The 22,412-nt window shown below is 37.1% G+C and overlaps 2 protein-coding genes across 11 annotated transcripts in view; one reads left to right on the top strand and one right to left on the bottom strand.

Moving 5' to 3' along the window:
- The window catches only part of ORC3 (origin recognition complex subunit 3), a 68,480-nt gene extending 51,054 nt beyond the window's left edge, over positions 1-17,426 (bottom strand). For 4 of the 5 annotated variants that reach the window (XR_567637.2, XR_567639.2, XM_008687456.2 and 1 more), the window contains exons 1-8: positions 17,345-17,426; positions 13,723-13,777; positions 9,209-9,306; positions 7,352-7,496; positions 5,003-5,107; positions 3,832-3,980; positions 2,437-2,570; positions 631-790 (exon numbers count right to left, since the gene is read on the bottom strand). Coding sequence is in view for 3 of the 5 variants with exons in the window: in XM_008687456.2 (XP_008685678.1) it covers positions 631-790; positions 2,437-2,570; positions 3,832-3,980; positions 5,003-5,107; positions 7,352-7,496; positions 9,209-9,306; positions 13,723-13,777; positions 17,345-17,368 (870 nt within the window). In the remaining 2 variants the exon portion in view is untranslated. The remainder of the gene's footprint in view (positions 1-630; positions 791-2,436; positions 2,571-3,831; positions 3,981-5,002; positions 5,108-7,351; positions 7,497-9,208; positions 9,307-13,722; positions 13,778-17,344) is intronic. The other variant, XM_040627528.1, reaches the window with a different exon arrangement.
- Positions 17,427-17,519: 93 nt separating this feature from the next.
- RARS2 (arginyl-tRNA synthetase 2, mitochondrial) overlaps positions 17,520-22,412 on the top strand; it is a 55,950-nt gene continuing 51,057 nt past the window's right edge. For 4 of the 6 annotated variants that reach the window (XM_040627527.1, XM_008687445.2, XM_040627524.1 and 1 more), the window contains exon 1: positions 17,520-17,616. In XM_040627527.1, coding sequence (XP_040483461.1) covers positions 17,581-17,616 — 36 coding nt within the window. In that variant the 5' untranslated portion in view covers positions 17,520-17,580. The other 2 variants (XM_040627525.1, XM_040627526.1) reach the window with 2 other exon arrangements.

The raw sequence follows: 22,412 nt of genomic DNA, 5'->3' as shown, positions 1-22,412 counted from the left end.
AGGAAGAAAAACAGAGCTAAGGTCTAAGGAAACGTTAGTATTTATTTTCTGTCAAGAGCAGCAATGACAGGAAAGAGTCCACTAAAAATTACAAATTATTTTATACAAAATTAAGAGTCAAAACATTGTTACTGTTATTAGGAAGTCATTAAATTCTATTAAAAATTATTAAAAACCTAAAAATTTCCATTGAGTAATGACTGATAGGTAGGTAAATATAGAAAGATACATTCTTTTTATAAAGCTTGTATTTTGGGGTGCCTGGGTGGCTCAGTTGGTTGAGCGTCTGCCTTCAGCTCAGGTCATGATCTCAGGGTCCTGGGATTGAGCCCCGCATTGGGCTCTCTGCTCAGCGGGGAGTGTGCTTCTCCCATTCCCACTCCCTTTGTGCTCCCTCTCTCTCTCTCTCTCTCTCAAATAAATAAATCTTTTTTTTTTAAAAAGCTTGTATTTTATCTGAGGAGGCAATATTGTACCCTATTAAAAATCATTAAATACAAAAAAATGTGAAGAAATATATTCAATATCATACTCTGAGAGACGCAGAAATTTATCACTAACGTTTTTATTCATAATCTATTCTAGGCAGACTTCTCATCCTAGTTCACTGGTACAGTTTTTTCTTTTTACCTTATCAAGTACCGTAGTCAGGTGGTCCTTGCAAGACAGAGACTGGAATAGTTCTATGCACAACAGAGATGATACTGCATGAGGAAGCAACCGATGGATGATAACAGGAGATGTGGCAATTCCAAAAATGAGTATTAGTGGAAATTCATGTAGATGTTGACTAGTTTTCAAAGGAAAATACAAAGTGGAATTTCATTAAGAAATATATTTCAATACATCAAATTTCAAATTAAGACAACCTTTATAAGGCACTGCTGAGGAGTATCATTCCAAATACTCAAATTTTCTAGGTCACGCAGTTTCCTCTGTTAAAGTAATATAGTTATTTCCGACACACTCTAGCTCTGAAATCGATCTACTAACAGATCCTTTCATTTTAAATATAAGAATACAGAGGTCCAGAGAGATCAGATGCCTCCCTCTAAGGTTATACAATCTCAAGTGTTAGAAGAGTTAGGTATCATTCAATTTAACCTCTCAAAGTCTGAGCCATACCTACAGTCTTCCTAACAGATATCCAGCCTATGCTTTAAGAGTTCAGGGACATGAAACTCACAAACTTTCAAGGTAACTCTTTCTATTTATACGCATTTCTAACACACACTAGGTCACCCAGCCATACATAATAGCTAAGCATTAGAAAACTTTCCTTACACATACGTAGGACCTAATTTTAAAGGACACCACTTAAAGATGTTACATCCTTTCCTTGAATTCTTAACTGAAACTTACTGGACTTGACTTATTCGGAGCATGACCAGTATGAACACAAACGATTTCCACAGAGTAGAACAGCACGGTCTTTGATAGCTACGCGGCTCTCTGAGCTCTTTGGATCATGGCTGATGAGTGTGCCTGCTCCCTCCTATTGGCTATTGCTTTTTAGTGTTCTAGCAATATGCAGTTCTACCTTCACAGAAGTACAGTGCCTGGATTCTGTTACTGTTGTAGTTCTTCCTCACTTTAGATGGCAAAGGTAGCCACAAATTTAAGCTCCAAAAAAGTACAGATCTTCTGTCACTTTCTTATTCTGTATTTTTAAAGCATGTAAAGCAGTTTGGTTTTAGCATTAAGAAAAGTCTTAGGATCTAGAAATCTTAGTTTCAATGAGAGAAAAAAAAGACACCATTAAAATAGGAATTACAAGTATATTAGTAAATTATAACACAATATTGCTTTACGCAAATGTAGCTATAACTATTGAGCAAGTTTACATATAGAAAAAGCCAAAATAAATTATGTCCTAAAAAATACACCATGGGAAATACATGTCACTGGATTTTAAATGGGGTTAGTTACCTCAATTCTGAATCTCACAGCACTACCTTGAAAATCCAATGAGACCAAGAAAGTAGTTTCTCACTGTAAGTATTATATAAGATGTTATTTAGAAAACATACTTGCTCAGAAGAGCTATATATAACTCAGAGCTCCGAAGGGTGGATAGGTATCAGAAAATAAGACCTGACAAACGTATCTCAATCTGGAGTAGTTTATCCATTAATGGGATGACCTTGGTGAGAAAAACTACATTTTATACTGCCGTATCATACTAATTAAAAATTGGCTACCTTTAGTCTTTTGATCTCATTCTTGGGTCAAAAAGCAAATGAAAATCTTATAGGAGATCTTTAAACATTCAATTATAAAGAATTTGAAATCATTCTGGTTTCTACACAGTTGGCATTAAAATGAAGATTAAATTGACATTCATTTTCTCTGGAAAAGGGTGCTCTTCAAGTTAAAAGTTATATGTTTCCGTAATAAAAAGAATTTTATGTAAAACCCCGGTGATATATGATCTACCTGCTCATAATTATGAAGTCTTGGAGTACTTTTGTGGTGAAGCTTTCCATATCCTTTAAGATAAGCACAACAGGAGGAGACTGCCATTGGCTAGAAGAAGTCCTCTTTTTCCTTGGCATTTTTGGGTCTGTCTTCTTTTAAGCCATTGTGAAGAGAAGGAGTTAAAAGTAAGCCTTACCACCCAAACGATGCTACAATGCCACATGTTGACATATCTCCCTTTACATTTTACAGTAAAGCAGTTTCTTTTATTTCTCCCACATAATAAAGAGAAACTCATTCCAACGGTTATGAGCAGAATCTTTTTGTGTCTGACATGGGAATAATAACCAAGAAGAAAAAGGTTCAGTAAAATCTATAACTCCTATGAAATATTTATATTTTCTGCTATCTGAAAAGAGAAAAAAGCATGGGGAGAATATTTTCTACAGATCGTATTTGCTGCTAAAAGAACGCTCTATTTTGCTTTAAGGTGAGAACTAGTATTTTTAAATAAAAAGCACAATGAACACTACTACTCGCTGCTCTACTACTGCTAAACTTCAAGTTGAAAAGCATCTTTAATATCATCTGGTCCAATCTCAATCTTTTAAAGATACCTGACATAAACTGAATGTACATTTGATTTCTCGAATATTTAAAACTGTGGATCAAATTATTATGATAAGCATTAGACCCAATTTCATCCCTATATATAGCAAAATGAAACTTCACTTATTACTGACTTCAGCAAACACCTTTATCAGAAAACGTTGCCACAGTATTTTTTCCCATACTATCTGGCTACACAGCATCATCAAGTAAAGCTGTGGTTTTATGGTGCAGTTCTCCATGAATCATTTAGGTTATTCATTTTCACCAGAGACTGTCATGGAAGAGCAGAACTTCTTTTTAGCTACCTGTTTGTTGAATATACTTTACTTACAGACCATTTATTCCTCTAGAATTCTAAATGTGGAACAAATTAGGTTTTTTTAAAAAAATTACTATTTCTCATTGGATTAAGTTGACAATGGGCACTGGCAGCACGGGTCTACTGCACCAAAGCAAATACTGAGGGACCTAAGAGATAATACATTAAAGTCGCATCCACTGTCAGAGGTAGCATCCAGAGCAGAACCAATTCCTGACGTTGCTTTTGTCACTAGATGACATTCTTCCACAAATAAAATGGCCTTGCAAGAACTGAAACACTTAACAGGAATTAGACTGCATACTGATAAAAGAATACCTTTAAATTCTAATAGCCTTATGAAAAATAGGTAGCTACTGTTAATAGCTAGAGCGCATAAACATATTCTTGTTAGAACAAAACCGTACTATGTTTAATATAATTCTAAGCCTCTTCAATCATAAGCCAATTTCCTGAGAGAAAACTTGTCAGTTTACACTTACCTGTGTGATATTCATATACCAACTGGAAAGAGAATCCATTGAACAATGTGTCTTTTTCTGGGCAACCTGGGTACTTCCCTCTTTGGATTCCTCATCTACACAGCAGCCAGTCAACTGTGAGGCCAGCTTTTGCAAAAAATGTTTTATATCTGCAAAACAGGTAAAAAATGTGAAAGTTTATCTCCCTTTAAAGCAAATATGAAACATCTGAAAGTTCTTGATCAGTATATATTTGGGTAGAATGTGTTTTTCTACCCAATTAACATCTTTAACATATTATTAACATATAACATATTAACGTTAATATTCATTAGTATCTCTTTAATATTTAAATTTCACTAATTCAGACCAACAATAAGCCAAAGTTTGAGTTTATGTATATTGTCCATAATAAAAGTGTTACCTAAGCAAATGTGTAAATATGAAAATTATGAACTATATGAGAAACAATCTATATTTAAATTACACTAGACGGTAAAAGGTTTTTAAGGCCTCTGAAAAAAAGATGGAAAGTGTCACTTACATAAGTTACTTTACTGATTACAAACCTTCCTTAGAGTCATTTTTAAAAATCAATCAGTTCTAGTCAGCTTATGAATATGAAAGTAATATAAGCACATAAAGCCCTTATGTCAGTTCAAATCTAAGCCCATTTTACTCTCTTAGCGTCCACATCCTTTATGATTCAATGGCTTCATATACCTAAGATTGGCTCTGGTGATGGACTACTTTTTTACCATGCTGGTCTTTCAGGGTACAACAATAAGATGACTTGAGGCTGTAAATATGAACCTATATATTCTATTCTCTGTTGGACTAAACAAGAGCTGCCAAATCCCCAATCCTTAATTCTCAGCTCCCCGTCCCAAACTTTCCAACGTATTCAACTTTTAATGGGTTAAGGAACACATCTGATAAAATGCCGAGACTATTACTGACTGTGAAGCTGATCTGGCAGGGGTGGGACTGGAATAAATGAAGCAAAAGGTAGCAGAGTCCTGCAACAGTCAAGATTACTGCCATAGGCAATAAGCCTCACCCTGCCAAAAATGCAGTGCCATGTTCTTCCCACAAATAAAAAGGGATAAAGAAAGCAAGAGAGAGAGAGAGAGAGAAGGTCAGAAGAGATTTATAACATCTCACCAAGGTTATTATGGCATTTATTCTGTACCTGGACAATCTTTAGCTTGCAATGAGACTACATACGGAGTGACATTATTCTGAAGGGCTTCTGTTAGACTTCTGAATGTTAAATCATGATCTGTTACGTTCACACCTATGGAATAACATATCAGTATTACACCATCATTTGTAGTATTAACAATTTAACAAAAAGGCTAACATGTCAAGTGGATTAGTAAATAAAAATATTTTTAAACACAATAACACAAACCAAAAAAATATACTGCATAAATGAAGAGACCTCCATTGACAACAGATACTTGGAGGCACACACAATACTTGTCAGAAAAGGTATTTTACACAATTTCTCTTTAAAAAAAGTTACTGAGGATATGTAGTTACCTCTTGAAAACATCTTAAGAGTAATTTCGTTACTTTGTCAAATTCATGAAGAACTCTTTAAAACAATGATTCAAAAATAAGAGCTATGGATTCCAGGCTTACTGTGACCCTGACATAACAAGTGAGGAGAATCCAATCACTAATTAATGACTGTTGTAGTAAACACAATAGGTAAAGTACACAGTAAGCTGATTTCTGAGGGAAGAGACTAAAAACGAATAAAACTTTAGGTCCTTTAGGTATTTACTAAGCCCCTCGCGTTCTCATGTCCACAAATCAGTTTAGTGCTGTGCATGTAGTTATCAGAGTTAAGTGTAATTTCCCCCATAACATTGGGAAAAAGTTCTACTGACTGATAACTCTCCTTGACGTCACAATCTGTGATTTCTAGAAAGTGCTTTGGCACTTAGGTAGGTGCCAAGAGCAAGCATCTTGAAACTGGTTTATAACTGCTACTATAAAACTTCAACTGGCTAGAAGAAAAACAAAAGGTTCAGAATCCAGGCCACCAAGAAGCAAAAAATTTTTTTCTAGAAGAGCCAACAAATAAAAATGTTGACAGTTTATTTTTAAATGGACACATACCTTTTTGAAAATAGAAAATGTGCAACCAGGCTGTAAGCATTCTTTGATCGCAGATTTTTTTTTTTATAGCATCGAAATGATAGTCCTAGCATGCATTATGGTCTATGATCGTGATACCGCCATCTCTGAACAACTTTGGCAGGTTAACAAAACACTGGTTTATCTTGTCTTTCACTGACTGACTTTATAAGCAATTTAACATTCAGTTGCTTAAAACAATGAACTGGTCTACTGGAAACAAAAAATCAACAATATCTTTAACTGGAAAATGTTCTCCAAAAACTACTGACTTTGAAATATAACATCTCCACTAGCTTCTTTTCTCCTTTTGGCAGTAAGCAGACAGAGAAGGGATTTAAACAGTGCTCTCAACAATCTATCAAGCCATTGCTCTTGATTACGTTTTCCCCACTCCCACCTCCAATTATTATAACCTGGCATAGAGAAACAAAGTACCAAACAGTATAATCCAGTCATCACTGCGCCTCAGTTTCTCATCCATAGATGGAAAGGGTTTTGAAATTAAGTGCAGGCTGTGCTGAAAAGCTGTTCAAATTATAAAAATTATATAAAATTATTATAAAAATCATTCCTTGTGCGTTGTTACTCAGAGTGCTCCTGGGATTAGCAGTGTGGGCATCAGCAGGAGGCCTGTTATAAATGCAGAATTTCAGGCCCCACCTCAGAACTACTGACAAAAACCTGCATTTACTAAAATCCCTTGGAGGTTATTTGTAGGTACACTGAATTTTGGTAAGTATTGCCCTGAACATCAGGAATGAGATTTAGGTAATGAACAGTAGTAAAGGCAGTATTAAACAACAAAATTAAGTTCTTATCTCAGTGTCCACTAGTTTAACAAACCTTGAATAAATAATAAATTGTAACTGCAATGAAGAGTACATTTGAAATCCAAACAAATCCAACTTTCTTTCCAAAAGAAATAAGGAAATTTGCTAGTATTCTAAAAAATTTTTTTCCATTATATAATATTAATACATATTATAAAACAATCTAAGATTGATAAACTAAGCACATGGAAATAAAATTAAGGTCATAGATAATTCCACTGAAGAGACAATTAAAAAAAAAAAGTAAATCTATTTACCCACCAGTGTTTCCTTTATTATCAAATACAGATCTCATATATTCTCATAAAATAACTAAAAAGAATAACACAAATATATTTCCCCTTCATTTTTCTGACAAAAAGTTGAGGAGGTACTAGCTAATCCTGGATCAATTTCTTTTAATTTACAGATGTATGATTAGCATAAAGAACTTTTATTGGTTTTGAAAGTATGTAAAGAAACTATAATTAGTTTAATTCTATTATCAAAACAGGTTACTCTCCACTATCCTCAACCACAAAACCACTAATTAAAAAAACCAAACATACACCCATACATACCTAGAATAAGAGCAGCAGTTGGAATTTCTCTGAGTTTTATTTGACAGCCCCAGTCTTTTGAATTCTTCTGGAATCCAGAATAAGACTTTTGCAGAAATTCAATTAGACTATCAAACAGGTTTTTATTTAATTCCTCTTGTAGTTGCTATGAAGAAAACACAAAACTTTATGAATTATTATCAGTAGTAATCAGATGTATCCTTCAAAGTTTGGGAATGAAAACTGTCATGAATTCCAAAGATTACATGTAAAATGATTATTAGATGGAAGAAATTTAAAAAAAAATGTCTTTTCCTTAAACTGCCAGTCATTAGTACTTTGGATTCCCTCATTAAAGAATCTCATTTATTCATTCAACATTTACTAACCACCTTACAAATGAAAGGTAGTCTTTCTAAAAAAGTGAAAGAAAAAAAACTGAACAAGAACACTTACAATTAAAACACATTGTGTATAGTGCTGTGATAATACAGAGTAGGACCATCCAACACAAGCTAAGGAGGTGACATATTTGAGTCAAAGCATTAGGGCAGGTGATGGAGGAGGTGACTATAGGGAGAAGAAAGTTAGAAGGAATGGGGAGTAGAGGAAGCAAGGAAGGAAGCACCAAGCACCTGGGAACCACAGACAGAGCTAAGCATCAAGGACATGAGAAGTGGTAGGGAATGAGCCTGGACAAATAAGCAAGGGGCTAGGCCTATACAATTATACTTGATGTTAAATAGGTTGGATTTTATCCTGTGGGGAGAACCACTGAAGGGATATGAAGTAGAGAAATGATTCCATCAGGGTTAAGAAGGGTGAATCAGGCAGCACTGTGAGGTGGAAGGGGAAGCTGTACTGGCAGTGAGGTGGGAAAACCCTTGCGGCCTGGCACAGGGCTGTACTTGTCTGAAGGGAGGACTTTTCTAACTTGGCCACTGGTGCCACAGGGGCTGAGTGACAGACCTGAGGGGTCTGACATCAAAGGCACAGACATCAGTTACGAGGATCATCATGATGCAGGTTAAGAAATGAAGGCCTGGGGGCGCCTGGGTGGCACAGTGGTTAAGCGTCTGCCTTCGGCTCAGGGCGTGATCCCGGCATTATGGGATTGAGCCCCACATCAGGCTCCTCCGCTATGAGCCTGCTTCTTCCTCTTCCACTCCCCCCTGCTTGTGTTCCCTCTCTCGCTGGCTGTCTCTATCTCTGTTGAATAAATAAATAAAATCTTTAAAAAAAAAAAAAAAAAGAAATGAAGGCCTGAGCTGGAAACCACAAACTCCAATACTTTCCAAGGGTCACTTGGAATATATAAATGGCAAAGCCCTAGGTGGAAAGCAATGAAGAGTGAGGGGAAGCAGTAATAAATGAAGTGCATAACCCTCCCCTAGGCATTAAAAAACAAACAAACAAAAATACAATACTGTGCTGGTCAAACAAAACAAGTCCACTCAAGATGTTGGCCCTAGAGCTACGAATCTGCCAGAGTAGAGAAATTATTTCAGAGCTGGAATATAAAGAACATAGAAACTGGACATGAGGATGAGGGAGTGAAGTAGTTTAAAAACAGCTTGACTTCTTACTTGAATAACTGAATGGACAATTTAAAGAGTGCCACCATTTAAAAGCTGTGAGGATATGTAAAGAGCCCCATGCCGTGGCAGTTATTATTATAAATGTATGTTCCAGTACCTGAAGCTATGCTTAATACTTGGAACATGAGCGGGTTTTTTGTAGAATATACAGATTATACTAAACTAATATTACCTATGTTTCAACAATAGTCTTGAAAACTGATGGAAAGGAGGATGGGAAGGAACAAATATGAGATTTACGTTATTAGAGAAATACTAAGTCATTAAAGAAAGTATTCACCTCAGTTTCAGATTTCATCTGCTGCCATATCAACTGATAAGTTTCAAATCGAAGCTTACTGTCCTCAGACTCATTTTTCCCTTTATTAAAATAGTCCTCTAAAAACACAGAAAGAAATAGGTCAGTTTCTTTTTTATGTAATAAAAGTTAGAAAGTCTGTGCAAAGTCACACAGTAAGGGATGGGACTGAAATATGTATCAAAAATAGAAATATGTATTAAGTATATATATATATATATATATATTTGGAGACAGGTAACATTTAATATCCTATATTTAATTTTATTTATATATTTTTACTATAGTAATTGTATTATAAGATTAAAATATCTTTAATTTTTAGGTTATATTTCTATCTGTACTTTTAAATTGCTAACAGTATATAATGGATTTGGTCTGAAACTTAAACATTTAATATTAACATATTTTTATTATATACATTATATATAACATATTATATACATTATATATAACATATTATATATATCATATATAACATATTATTTATATACATTGCTCTTATTCGAAAGCCTTGTATACTTTGCTTCATATATTTGCTCTGAACACTCCTTTATGAAATGATTCTTAGGACGATTCTTGCTCTTTTATTCAATTGACATAGGTTAGCCCGGCATTTTATATAGTCAATTATTTTACATGCTTTTTTAATGTTTTCCTCCAAATGGTTAGCCATTCATCAAAACACCATTTGTCAAAATATGAGTGGTTTTCAAACTTTTTAAACCATGATCCTCATCAAGGAATACATTTTACATCATAATCCAACACACAGATGTTTAACAGAAACAAAAACAAAGGTCCCACAAAACAGTACTTATCATGTGACAGCAAATGTTTTCTATTCTGTTTTTTAAAACTATTAAAGACTAAGTTCATTTCATGACTCACACCTGGGCTTTACTCAGTATGTAACATGCACTTACTAAATAACCCATCCTTTCTCCCACTGATTTGAGGTGCCCTTCTTATCTCAATACTTACAAATGCACTTGGAACTATTTTTTTAACTTCTTTTGTTCTACTGAATCCAAGTCTATTCCCACAGCTGTCCTGAACTACTTGAAATCATTAAATGGTTGGCGCTTTGCAGTACATTCACATATGGGATAATTCCAGGTCTCCCTCCTACCACCATCACACATAATCATTCTTCTTCAAAATATTTTGAGCCATTCTTTCAAATAAACTTTTCCACTGCTCAAAAATAATTAAAATAGTATTTTGACTGGATAAAATAAAATCTGTAGGTTGATTTGGGAAGAAATGATATTTGTAACATGTTAGAAAATCTACATCCAAAACACTACAGGTCTCTTCCTTTAATCAAATATCTTACATTCCTTGTAGCTTTCTACTTTCTTTAATATTTCTTATTGTTTGCTGCTAGATATTGTATTGTAACAACTACAACTTTTAAAGGATTCAATAACACTAAAAATACATGTTTTGTTCCTGACTCCACTGAGAAGCCACTAGCATTCTACCATCAAGTTTTAATGTTAACTGGTAGTTTGGAATACGGATTCTCTTTTATGTTAAGGAACTTTCCTTCTGTTCATAGTTGACTCAGAGTTTTAGACAAATATTTTTTAAATTTATCAAAAGCCCTAGAATATACTGAAGCTATCATATGGTAAAATGATAGACAAGGTTATAGTACAAAAATGCAAACAAAAAAGGGAAATACACCATCATTAAGAGACAAAGCAAAATAACAAGGTAGCCTTAAATAGAAGAAAGAAGTCATTAATGAGTAAAATCATACAAAATGTTAAAATGGCAAATCAAGACATTAATTTTTTACGTGAATACTAACCAAAAAACAGTCAGAAACTGGGAAACAACAGCAACAGGACAATGTAACTTATCATCATGACTTCTCTCAAACATTTATAGATCAGGAAGGTAAAAAACAAATCAGAACTGAGAAGACCTACAGAATATAAGCTCTCACTATTGACAGGTTCCCTCTTGCTCCTACGCACAGTGCTTGACTTCAGTGTGAACATCTCCTATAGGGCCGGTGCCACCACTGGTCTCAGTCTCTCCCGGCCCCCCTCTCTCTCCAGTTCCTGCCCTGTCGTCTTCATGGATGTACAGTCATCCACAGAACACAGACAAGAGAGAGAGTTACCAGTCTTCTCTTAGGTACACATCCAAGTGTCTACAAGTCAGGGGACAGATGGTGGGCAAAATGCAGGGCATCTTCCTACTTCAGGCAATCTGTTTCAAGAATTGAAGCCAGTGAAGGCAAGTGCTAAAATCTGGATATGTTTTCCTTATTTGTATACCATCTGTCTTATAATCAGGGTCAATTCCTCTAAGATTCTCATATTGAAACAGTATCTACTAGGCTTAGGTCAGCCCAATTAAAAAAAAAAACTAATGCACTTCAAAGCAAAGTTCAAATTGTACACATTAGGTTTACTAATACTAAAACTTTGAACAAATCTTAATTATAGCCGAAATTCAACAGAAAAAGTTCTAAGCAAAAACTCGCCTATCATGAGAGACAGTACCAAGTAATGGTTAGACCAGAAGCTCCAGAATCAGACAACTTGGGTTCAAACCCCAGCTCTGTCGCTTACTAGCACTACCACTAAGAAAGTTCTAAGTATCCTCATAATATTTTAATGGAGATACTCATAATACAGTCCTCACAGTTTGCTGAGAGGATTAAACAAAGTAACACATATATAGGGCTGAGAATAATCTAGCACATAATAAAAACTGAATAAATGCTAGCAATTTCATTAGTTATAATGACATTGCTGATGATACTAGATGTCATTTCATGCTCTGTATCCTTCATAGATAATGGGAAACAAAACCTGAATTTTTTCTGAAAATGAACTACTTTGAGTTTAGCAATCTCCAACATTAAAGAAGTCTGTTCACAAGTCAGTCACTTAAAAACAATTTATAATGTAGCTATTCTTTGTTCACTATTTCCAAGTCTGTTACTGTCACTTTTTATTGGGGGTGGGCAGGGAATATAGAAAGTTTCACTGAAACTAAGTCTAAGACAGTGTAGAACTTGAGATCACTGTTCATTCTGTTAAGAGAAACTGGATTCTTATTATAAATCGTATTTTCTACCCTCTGGCTCCCTCAAGATGAACCGTGATTTTATTATTTGCTCCTTGAGCACAGGTTTCTTATCTAGCTGGTCTCAAACTGAAGGAGTAACACCCTAAGGTCTGCATCATGCAATGATTTAGAAAAATCCTATTCATTAAACGCAAGTTCTTTATTTCCTTAGTCAAACAATGGTATAGTTCAGTTTTTCTTTTTTTAATTCAAACCTATTGCATGAATACACGTAATTCCACATCATAATTTTTCCATCAGAATTAATCTTTACAGTACTGAATATTGAGTGTAAGTAATAAGCCTGTGAGGAGCTTTTAAAAAAGTACCAACACCCAGGTACCACTCCCAGAGATTCTGATTCAATTGGTCTGAGACGGGATCTGGGCATTAGTATCTTTAAAAAGTTCCTCAAATTGAAATCTAAATAAGGTCAATGGATTGTACCAATGTTAAGTTTCCTGGTTGTGATACTGTACCAGTTACCCAAAATATTACCACTGGAGATTACTGGGTAAAGTGTACAACTCTCTACACTTTCTTGCAAGTATATGTGAAAACACAATTATATTCAAAAAAACCCCAACCACAATTAAAAAAAAAAAAGTTCCCCAAGTGATTCTAATCTGCAGCTACAATTGAAAACCAGCACAACACACATTTTAAGACAGTGATGCCATGATTTGTTTGAAAAAGTCAATTCTTCCTAACATAATCACCAAGCAGGTATCTGAAGATAAATGAAGAAAGACAGTATCTTTTTTTTTAAGTTTAATTTTATTGAGAAATAACTTACAAATGATAAAATACGCCCATTTTAACAGTTTAATAAGTCCTAACAAAAGTATACACTCACATAACTACTCTCTCAATCTAGAAAACCTTTCCATCAGTCCAAAAAGTACCTCTTGCCCTTTTGCAGTCAACTTCCCCTACTGCCCCCCAGGAAATCACTGATATTTTTAAGACAGTTTCTCCCTTTTTAAAAAATTTCCTTCTGAGTTAGCCTTATTATTTTATTTATGTATGTTTTTAAATAAGCTCTACGCCCAACGTGGGGCTTGAACTCACAACCCAGAGACAAGGGTCACATGCTTTACCATCTGACCAGCGAGGCACCCCTAAGACAATCTCTTTTGAAGAATGGGGACATATTCTTTGAAGGAAATTTACTTTCTAATTTGCCTTTTGAAGGTACATTTGGACTCCCTTTTAGACTGAAAGTCTGGGATGTACCTTATTCCTTTGACTGTACCTTGGAACATGACTAACATGACTATACCTTACATCAAGAAGGTAAGCAAGGCAAACTTAAACAAGAGAATTACTAACTTCAGCTAGGGTTAGGTAAGTTCAAGATTTAGGGGAGGAAAACTAGCCAATTCGATATTAAGACATCTTACCTACTGGCACAGAGATCTTTCTCTTCTTGAAGTTTGGCTTAAACACAAAGCAGCCCTAAAAAAAAAAAAAAAAGAAAGAAAGAAAAAAGCATAAAGTCAAAGTAGCCAAGGATATCGACAAATCTGATTAACCAAGTATTTTATGGATAAGCAGATTTTTTTAAAAGAATTTCTTTAAAGTGCTAAGAAATCATCTCTCTTCTGATTTATAGCAGGAAAATTCTTTTTTAAAAAAAGATTTATTTACTTTTTAGAGAGAGCGTGTGCACATGCAAGAGGGGGGCTGGGAGCCAGAGAGAATCCCCCGCAGCTCCCTGTAAAGCGCGGAGCCTGGACAGGGGGCTCAATCCCAGGACCTTGAGATCCTGACCCGAGCTGAAATCAAGAATCAGAGGCTTAACCGACTGAGCCACCCAGGTGCCCCTAGCAGGAAAATTCTTAAACAAGGGGAGTATCCATTTCTTTCTCCTCCTTCCCATGGGATGCTCATCTTTGATTTTGCTCTTAGGGACCTAATCTAAGAGACAAGGAAAATGTAAGATGATGAAACTTAAACCCAGAAAGGTTCCATTTTTATAAAACTTAAAGAAGAACATTAGTACTATTCATTAAAACAAAGATAAAAAATAGTGACACTCTCTCATTTCAAAAGAAATATTTTTTAATTAAACTTCAAATATCCATAACCTGGTCAGGAAATAGGTAATTTGGCTATTGTTTCATCTTATACATCTTTCTTCATCTGATAAGTCTTACTCATCTGCTCTGGGAAACCTTCCCCAGTTCTCTAGTTAGAATTATTCCTTTCCCTAAGATCTCACAATACCTGAATACTTTTATTTTCTTTGCTTTGAATCACTTTCACTGCGTATCATAGTTATTTGCGGTTCTGTCTCACCAAGTAGTTCACGAGTGCCTTCAGAGCACAGACTGCATATAATTCATAATTATTTCCTCAGTGTTAGGATACACATTAGGACAGTGTTAGCATACACATTAGGCAATCAGTATATGGAATGAATGCTTGTCAAGTAATTTTCCTGGTAATTTCCTAGTTACATTTAGTTTCATGTTATTATTTGCCAAGTGATATATAGTCCCCAAGCTACTGGTCCTGCGTTTATCCTACCCATCCTACAGCCATGCACCATGTACAACTTCCTAAAGACTGCCATTTTTTATGGAAAATTAAAGAAAGAATGAAAAAATATACCTAGAAAAAGTACTCTCAGGATAGTGCTAAAGAAAGCTGTGCAAATACAAAGTGGCTATTTGGATTACAGGCTCCAAAATAAACTGTGCCTTATACTCCTATATCTGCAACTAGTGAACCATTGAAACACGCATTCACATTTAGAAAAATCTTGTAGTACCACAAAGAGCTTGTCATTGCCTCCTTTCTATATCCACCAGCAATTCAGTACAAGGAAAAGGAGCTATGAAGGAGATAAACGAGTGCCCAGAATAGATCCTAATGTATGGCAGGTACTAATATGGTTAACCTCTCTGAACTGCTGCTCAAATGATGGTGTTTGAGATAGAAGAAGCAGTCTAGGAGGTGAGCTAACAGGTAGAAAATATCACAAAGAAAAGGAAGCTTAGATAGGTTAAAAAAAAAAAAAAAAAAAAAGCTAGCAGTCCTATGAGCTCCTTAAATAGTCCTAAAAGATTCTTATTGATGCAAGGTCCCCTTCATCATCATCTCAATATAAGCATTTCTATTACAATGCCATAAATGCTTTCCTGAACAAAACCTCACAATTCTGCAAGATACACAAAAATATGAGCCTTTTGCATTGAAAAGAGTTAGGGGGCAGACCACTCAAAACCTATGGAATATAACCAACACAAAACAAAAACAGTACCAATCCTAATAAAAAAATACCAGTGTAAGAGAACCCCAACTACCTCCATCTGACCCCAAATTTTCCAATTGATTTAAGATCTTCTTTCCAGCTTATCTCTTAACACAGGCAAAAGATCCTGTGAGCACAGCATCTCCTGATGGGAACCGAACTAAACCCTCAAGCAGTAAGGACAGCCCTGAGCCAGCAAGACCCCGCCCATGATTGACTCCTACACAAGGATCAACCTGACCTTTACTGCCCTCCTTTGTCCCACATTTTCCTCATAAAAACTTGGAAGTATTTTCAGCACTTTGTTGACAGTCTTTGAGACTATAAACTGCTGTCTTCTCAGTGTTGGCCTCATTGAAATAAATTCCTTTCTTGTTTCACTACCGCTCATTTCTCTGACTTTGGATTTTGTCAGCAGCGAGGGGCTGAAGCTGGTCTGTTTGGGATATCTGGAGCCAGGTGCTCTCGTACCCCTGCGCCCAGACTACAAGAGGACAGTTAAACTTCTTCTGGTATATTTGAACCTAGCATCATAAGTCAATCTGCTGTAAACTTAAGCTCTATGGCTTTAAGTTACCCTTTGATATGTAGTTTCAGTTCTGACACTCCTTCCCATAATTTTAGTTTAATTTTAATCAAAATTAAAGATAAGATCCATGGTAGAGCCTTCTAATCTATTTAGTTTTAACGTGGGGAGAAAGGACTTTGCAGTTTTTTCATCTACATTCTCAACTGTATCGCAGTTTGACTTCAGGGGCTTCTGGCTGCACTCATATTACTAAAGGTCTTACTTTACTTGGTCTGTAGCAGTGCTGTACAACAGAACTTTTGGTAATGAAGGAGAAATATCACGTCTCTGCACTAATATGGTAACCACCACCACATGGGGTTATTGAGCACTTGAAATGTGGCTAGTAAAACTGAGAAAATGCATTTCTAATTTTATTTAATTTTACTTTATTTTGATTAAAACTGAAATAGCCACATGTGGCTACCAGCTACTGACATTAGACAATAGTGATCTAGGGTTATCTTCTTAACAACCACACTATCAGGTCTTCCTGCAAGCCCTGACCATCTAGGCAGCCCATATGAGGTCTATGTGATCTCCTCTGACACACACACCCCTACACTACGACTTCATTCTTATTTTCACAACGCTTCCTCTCTGATTATACTGATATTTCAACTTCTTTAACAGGTCATTTTATTTCTATCTTCTGGGCCAAAAACCATGTCATTCTCTATGGCATAACAGTCTCCCTACCCTCCAACCCTTTGCCTAACTTCTATTTTTCAGGTCTCAGCTAAAATGTCCATCTCTCCAAAAGGCCTTCGCAGACCCCGAGCAATCTGCTAACACCACAATTTGTTATCATCAGTTCATCTGTGTTTAATGCCGTTCTTGAGCGCGAACACTTAAGTCTATTTTGTTTACTACTCTACGTCGTACCTAACGGAGCGCTTGGCGCACAATAAATATTTATGAGAAAGAAAAAGGGAGATTGGGGCACATCCTCGGGGAATTCGACCGCCACAATTAGAACTTAAAAGTCTCCCAACCAAAACAACCAAGGCAGATCGGTGTCTTCGCTCCTCGAGCAAAACTGACCTCAACTGCACCTGGAGTAAGGACGCTTCGGCTCAGCCCGCCACTCCCTCCCCTCGAGCCGGTTCACTGAGGCCTACGTAACCTCTGCTACATCCCTTTTCCAAAAGACAATGAGGCGACGGCTGAGTCTAGTGGGCTTCCGCCCCCCACGTACCTTGGACACCGAAGAGGTGGCCATGGTCACCGCGGCCCGCCGGATTGCAGCTGCACTCGGGATTTCCCGCGCTCCCTCGCGGCAGCAGGGCAGAGGTTAGTGGCAGGCCACGCGGCTTCTTGATTGGTTGGCAGAATCCTCCGGGCGGGCTTCCGGCGCGCGTAGGAGGGTCGTACAGAGGGGGGCGGGGCGAGGAGTCGAGCCGGGCGGTTGGGGCGCGCTTCGTGGAGGCCGGCATGGCTTGTGGCTTCCGCAGGTCCATCGCCTGTCAGGTACGGACCCAGGAACTGGCAGAAGGAGGGCCCGAGCGGAACCCCTACCCCAAGGCAGCCCTCAGTCAGCGAGGGGGGGGATTCCACGGAAACCGTTTCTGCCGCCTCCTCCCTCGATGCAGCTGCTCGAGTTGCTGAGGCCGACCTAGTGGAGCGTCGGCCATGCGACCCAAATCGGTTTCTCAAGGTAGAAAGTAAACCTTGAGAAGCAAATGTTGCTTCTCTCACTCCTTCCCACCCCACAGCTTTGTATGCTTTACCCTAGTGGAAAGTCATTGGGCCACGATTAGAACCCTTTAGAAATTAGTGTTCTTTACACTTAGTGAAATTGATAATGGATCTGGATTTTCATTCGAAAGGATTTAATTTAGAAACTGGTCATTTGTTTTGCAATCATTTTGGCCGCCTGTCCTAGCATTATCTTCGGTAACTCCAAAGATAACGTGAGGTGCTGTTTTTCTTGATTAGAGTCCTCTGTGTGAACAACTCTGGAATAAGGAAAGGAATAAAACACTTCAGCATTAGATTTCAGCAAAAAAAAATATTTCTGAAATTCATCATCTTTCGGAATTTTGCAACGAAACTTTTTATTGTCTTGACAAACTAATTTCCATTTTATTAATAGACTTGTTAGGGGACGTATTTTGCCTGGTATATAATTTCCCTCAGTTCATTTTTATAGTATTTCTGGACTTTGTGGGAAAATTCCTCTGCCTTGTCTTTATGCTTATAGATGTATTGCCCTGCCCAAAGCTGGCTTCTCAGATACCACCAAGGGACCTTCTGATAGGACAAAGCTGAGTTTATGGTTTACCGGGGTAAGAAAGAACACCTCGGCAGAGTTTCGGTAGTGTCTGGGAAGGCAACGTCAGATTTTTCTTGAGAATTTGAGGTATGGTTTAAGGCTGGTCTTTCAGAGGCAGAGGGTGAGAGGGCAGGGCAGTGGAGGAGATGGCTTGATTAGGTTTTGTTACTGATCTTCACAGTTCCGAGATTGGGAGAAGGCAAGTGAGTGCAAGGAGTCTTAGGGTATAAACTGTTAGTCCTTTTTCTTGAAGAATTGGTGATTTTCAAGAAGTTCCTGTAATGAATAGTCAAGCTATTTATCTGGGCAGGAGTCTCCTAGAATAGTAAAGTTATGCCAATGAAGAAAAAGAAATAATAAAGTCATACTAATGTAGACAGTAGGCTATATCCAGGGTAGGTGGTTTTGGACCATGTCCAAGCTGTGTTTGGAGGGGGAGAGGTAAGATGGTTTCTGTTCTCAACCCATAGGTCAAGATAATGCCATGACCAGAAACATTTTGTGTTTAGTTTTGCAAAGGCTGTATTCTTCCTTGTAAAGAAGGTAAGTTGGAGAAACAGGAACTAATATGCAGTGTGTATTTGTGCTGATTACTGTACATTCACGTTTAAGCCCCATGATGACCCTATGACGTAGAAGTATTAACCTTACACAGTTGAGCAAACTGAAATCCAGAGATTAAAAACCTACGGTAGGCCAGAGTCTACACATGGTCAATAAATTGAAGAGTTGGTTTATGAGCAGGGGTCTAACTTCAAAATCAGCCCTTTCCTATACGCTGTGCTATCAGTTTATGAAGGCAAGAAGCACATTCTGATCAATAGACGGTATCTAATAGATTCGTATGGCAACATAAACTAAGCAAATATATATTTCTCCAAACATGGAGTCATTGAAGGATGATCTGAAATGAGGTTAAATAAAAATATGTGCAATACATATCTTTATGAATGAGGATCCTTTGCTAGTTTAGGAATGAAGGAATGTATTACATGAAGTGGCACATTCATTCAGCAAATTTTGATAATGAATCTACATTTTTTTAAGCACTATCATCAGTCCCAAGGTTGAATAGAATATGGCTTCTGTCCTGGCATGGCTCTGGACTAACTTTATACATGTGTATATATATACACATGTATAAACAGCTAATCGCAGTACAGTCCATAACCAGTGTATTAGAAACATGCGTGAAGTGCTAAGGGAATATGGAGAAGACACCTTCCTAATGCCAGGGAATGCTTTGTGGAAAAGGTAATGTGGGGCCTCAGTCCTGAAGGGAGGATGGATAGGACTGTACCAGGTTAGTTGAGTGAGAGCTTGGGGAGTGGTAGGGTATTCCGAAAACATCATATGTGTGAACAACAGACCCATGGGAGAGGATGGTGTATGTTGATGGAACCACAATATTTGGATATGACTGAAATTTTAGAGTATGCCTCTTGGGCCTCACTTCAACAAGTCCTTTGGATTCTGTCTTCAAAGCAGTGTCTTGAATCTATCCATTCTTTTCCATCCCTATTGCCCTTCCCTTCCGTCACCCCAAACCAAGCTACTGTTATCACCTATGTCATCTGCTTACAACAGCATTCTGATGGTTCTGTTTTCATCCTTGCCCTCCCTCAAATACGTTCTCCTTATAGCAAGGAAAGTGACTTCTCAAATGTAAATCAAATTGTGTCACTTATCTGTTTAAAACTACATTGCACGAACTCTCTGCCAGAACCTTAACATCTTTCTTTCCAACTTCCGTTCATACCACCCTGTTCTTCCTTTCTGCAGGATTCTACCCACACTATAATTTTACTTTTCTAACAAAGCCAAGGTCTTTCCGTTCTCATTGCATAGATTATTCCCTGTCTAAAGGAAATGATTTTATATCATGACCCTTTGTGCAAGATGGAAGTTTCACAGAACACTACTTTATAATGCGTGTGCCTTCTTTTCTGTACTACATTTTTTTGGAAAATCCTGGTTGGGACTCACTGAATTTATACCCAACTGACAATCTATAGTTTGAAAAGTGTGTCCTTCAGTTGCTCTCTCAGACCCATGTTTGCTTCCATCTTAGCATTTATGAGTTAATAATTATTTCATTAGCTAATTAATTATTATTAGGGAATTAGTTATTTTGTTGTTTTGTTTTCCTTGTTTTGGTGTGTTTTCTCTATAGGCTTCACGAAGACAGCATGGTTTTTTGGGGGTTTTTTTGTTTTTTTTGTTTTTAAGATTTTTATTTATTTATTTGACAGAGAGACAGCTAGCGAGAGAGGGAACACAAGCAGGGGGAGTGGGAGAGGAAGAAGCAGGCTCCTAGTGGAGAAGCAGGCTTCTAGCAGAGGAGCCTGATGTGGGGCTCAATCCCAGAACGCTAGGATCAGGCCCTGAGCCGAAGGCAGAGGCTTAACGACTGCACCACCCAGGCGCCCCGAAGACAGCATGTTTTATTCACTATTTCTCTAGCACCAGCAAAGTGCCTGAAACATAGAAGACTTTTAATACATATTTAAAGAATAAGTAAGCTGTTGTGATGTAATATAAAGTTTGCAGCTTCACCAAATGAGTTCATAATTTTAAAACTGTGAGGTAAAATGGTAAAAGTGGAAAGGATTAAAATTGTAGTCCCTCCATTTGTGTGACTGACTTAATCTTGGCAGGTTATTTTGTCAACTATAAAATGATGGTATTGATTCCAAGTTTAGAGGATTGTTGCAAGGATTAATGATGATGAATACAATAATAGCTACTGTTTGTGGAGTATCTCACTTTTACCATGCAGTTTTTCTGAACTTTATGGGGCTGTTGATAAGATCTGATGACATAATGTTAACAGAAAGTGCATAGTATCAAGAACTGTGAGGGGATTGTGACTTTACCCTACTAGTCTACCACAGTTCCATGGATGGTGGCGGAAAACATGAGATCCCTAGGTGAGAGAAAAGGATTTTATTATTCACAGCAATAGTATTAGCCAGAGTGTCGACATTTTCTTGTGTCGGTTCCCCAAACCCCTCTTCTAACTACAGGGTGATGTGAAGAAGGTCAGATAATACCTGCACAGGCCTGGTGCTGTGTCACATAAGAGAGGGACCCTGAGTCTTTTAGAATGGGCAGTAAGCATGTTTCCCTTTGCTCTGCAGTAGGACACTATTTCTGTCTTACAAATCTGTTTGCTATATGAGCATCCTTGGAAAGATTTTATGCTTTGCTTACAAGACATGCAGAAACCTAGGAATCCCATAGAAATTTGTCTCCCATCACTTAGGACGGTGTGCACACGAAATGTACAGTACTTGATATTATGTTTAATCTTTTCAGTCATCCTATTTGTAGCAGTCTCCATTTTATAGAGAACACTGACAGGAAGATGAAAAGAAAAACCTAAAGTTACAGAGCAACAAAATTGTAGAATTGAACTACTAACCCAGCTTTTTGACTCGAAGCTCGAATTCTTTGTATTCTGTAGAATAACCTTTGTAAACTGTTCACTGTATCTAGCTCAGAAATGTAATGATGGAGTGTAGATTTGTTTCCCTTTCTCAGTGCCTTTTCATTTAGATATTGATGTTAAGTTTAAAACATCCAGCTGAAGGGCGGCGGGGTGGCTCGGTTGGTTGAGCGTCCAACTTGATTTCAGCTCAGGTCTTAATCTCAGGGTTTTCAGACAAGCCCTGTGTTGGACTCCGCACTGGGTGTGGAGCCTACCTAAAAAAATAAATAAAATAAATCCAGAGAGTTCTTTTTAATTTTTTTACTTTTAATTTTGAATGTCAAAATTATAGAAAAGTTGTGATAATAGTGCAAAGAACTCCATATACTTTTTTTATCCAGAGCCACCAGTTATTAACATTTTGCCACATTTGCTTCATCATTCTGTCTATATGATTTACATTTCCCATATCATTTGAGAGTTGGTTTCATAAAGCATGCTCCTTAACCTGTTGATACCTAATTATTTACTTCCTAAGAACAAGGCTTATCTTAACACAGC

This window comes from Ursus maritimus, unplaced genomic scaffold (genome assembly GCF_017311325.1).
Source record: "Ursus maritimus isolate PB19 unplaced genomic scaffold, ASM1731132v1 scaffold_13, whole genome shotgun sequence".
Classification (NCBI taxonomy): Eukaryota; Metazoa; Chordata; class Mammalia; order Carnivora; family Ursidae; genus Ursus; species Ursus maritimus.
The sequence above is the reverse complement of the archived record's forward strand: the minus strand, read 5'-3'. Positions and strand labels throughout refer to the sequence as shown.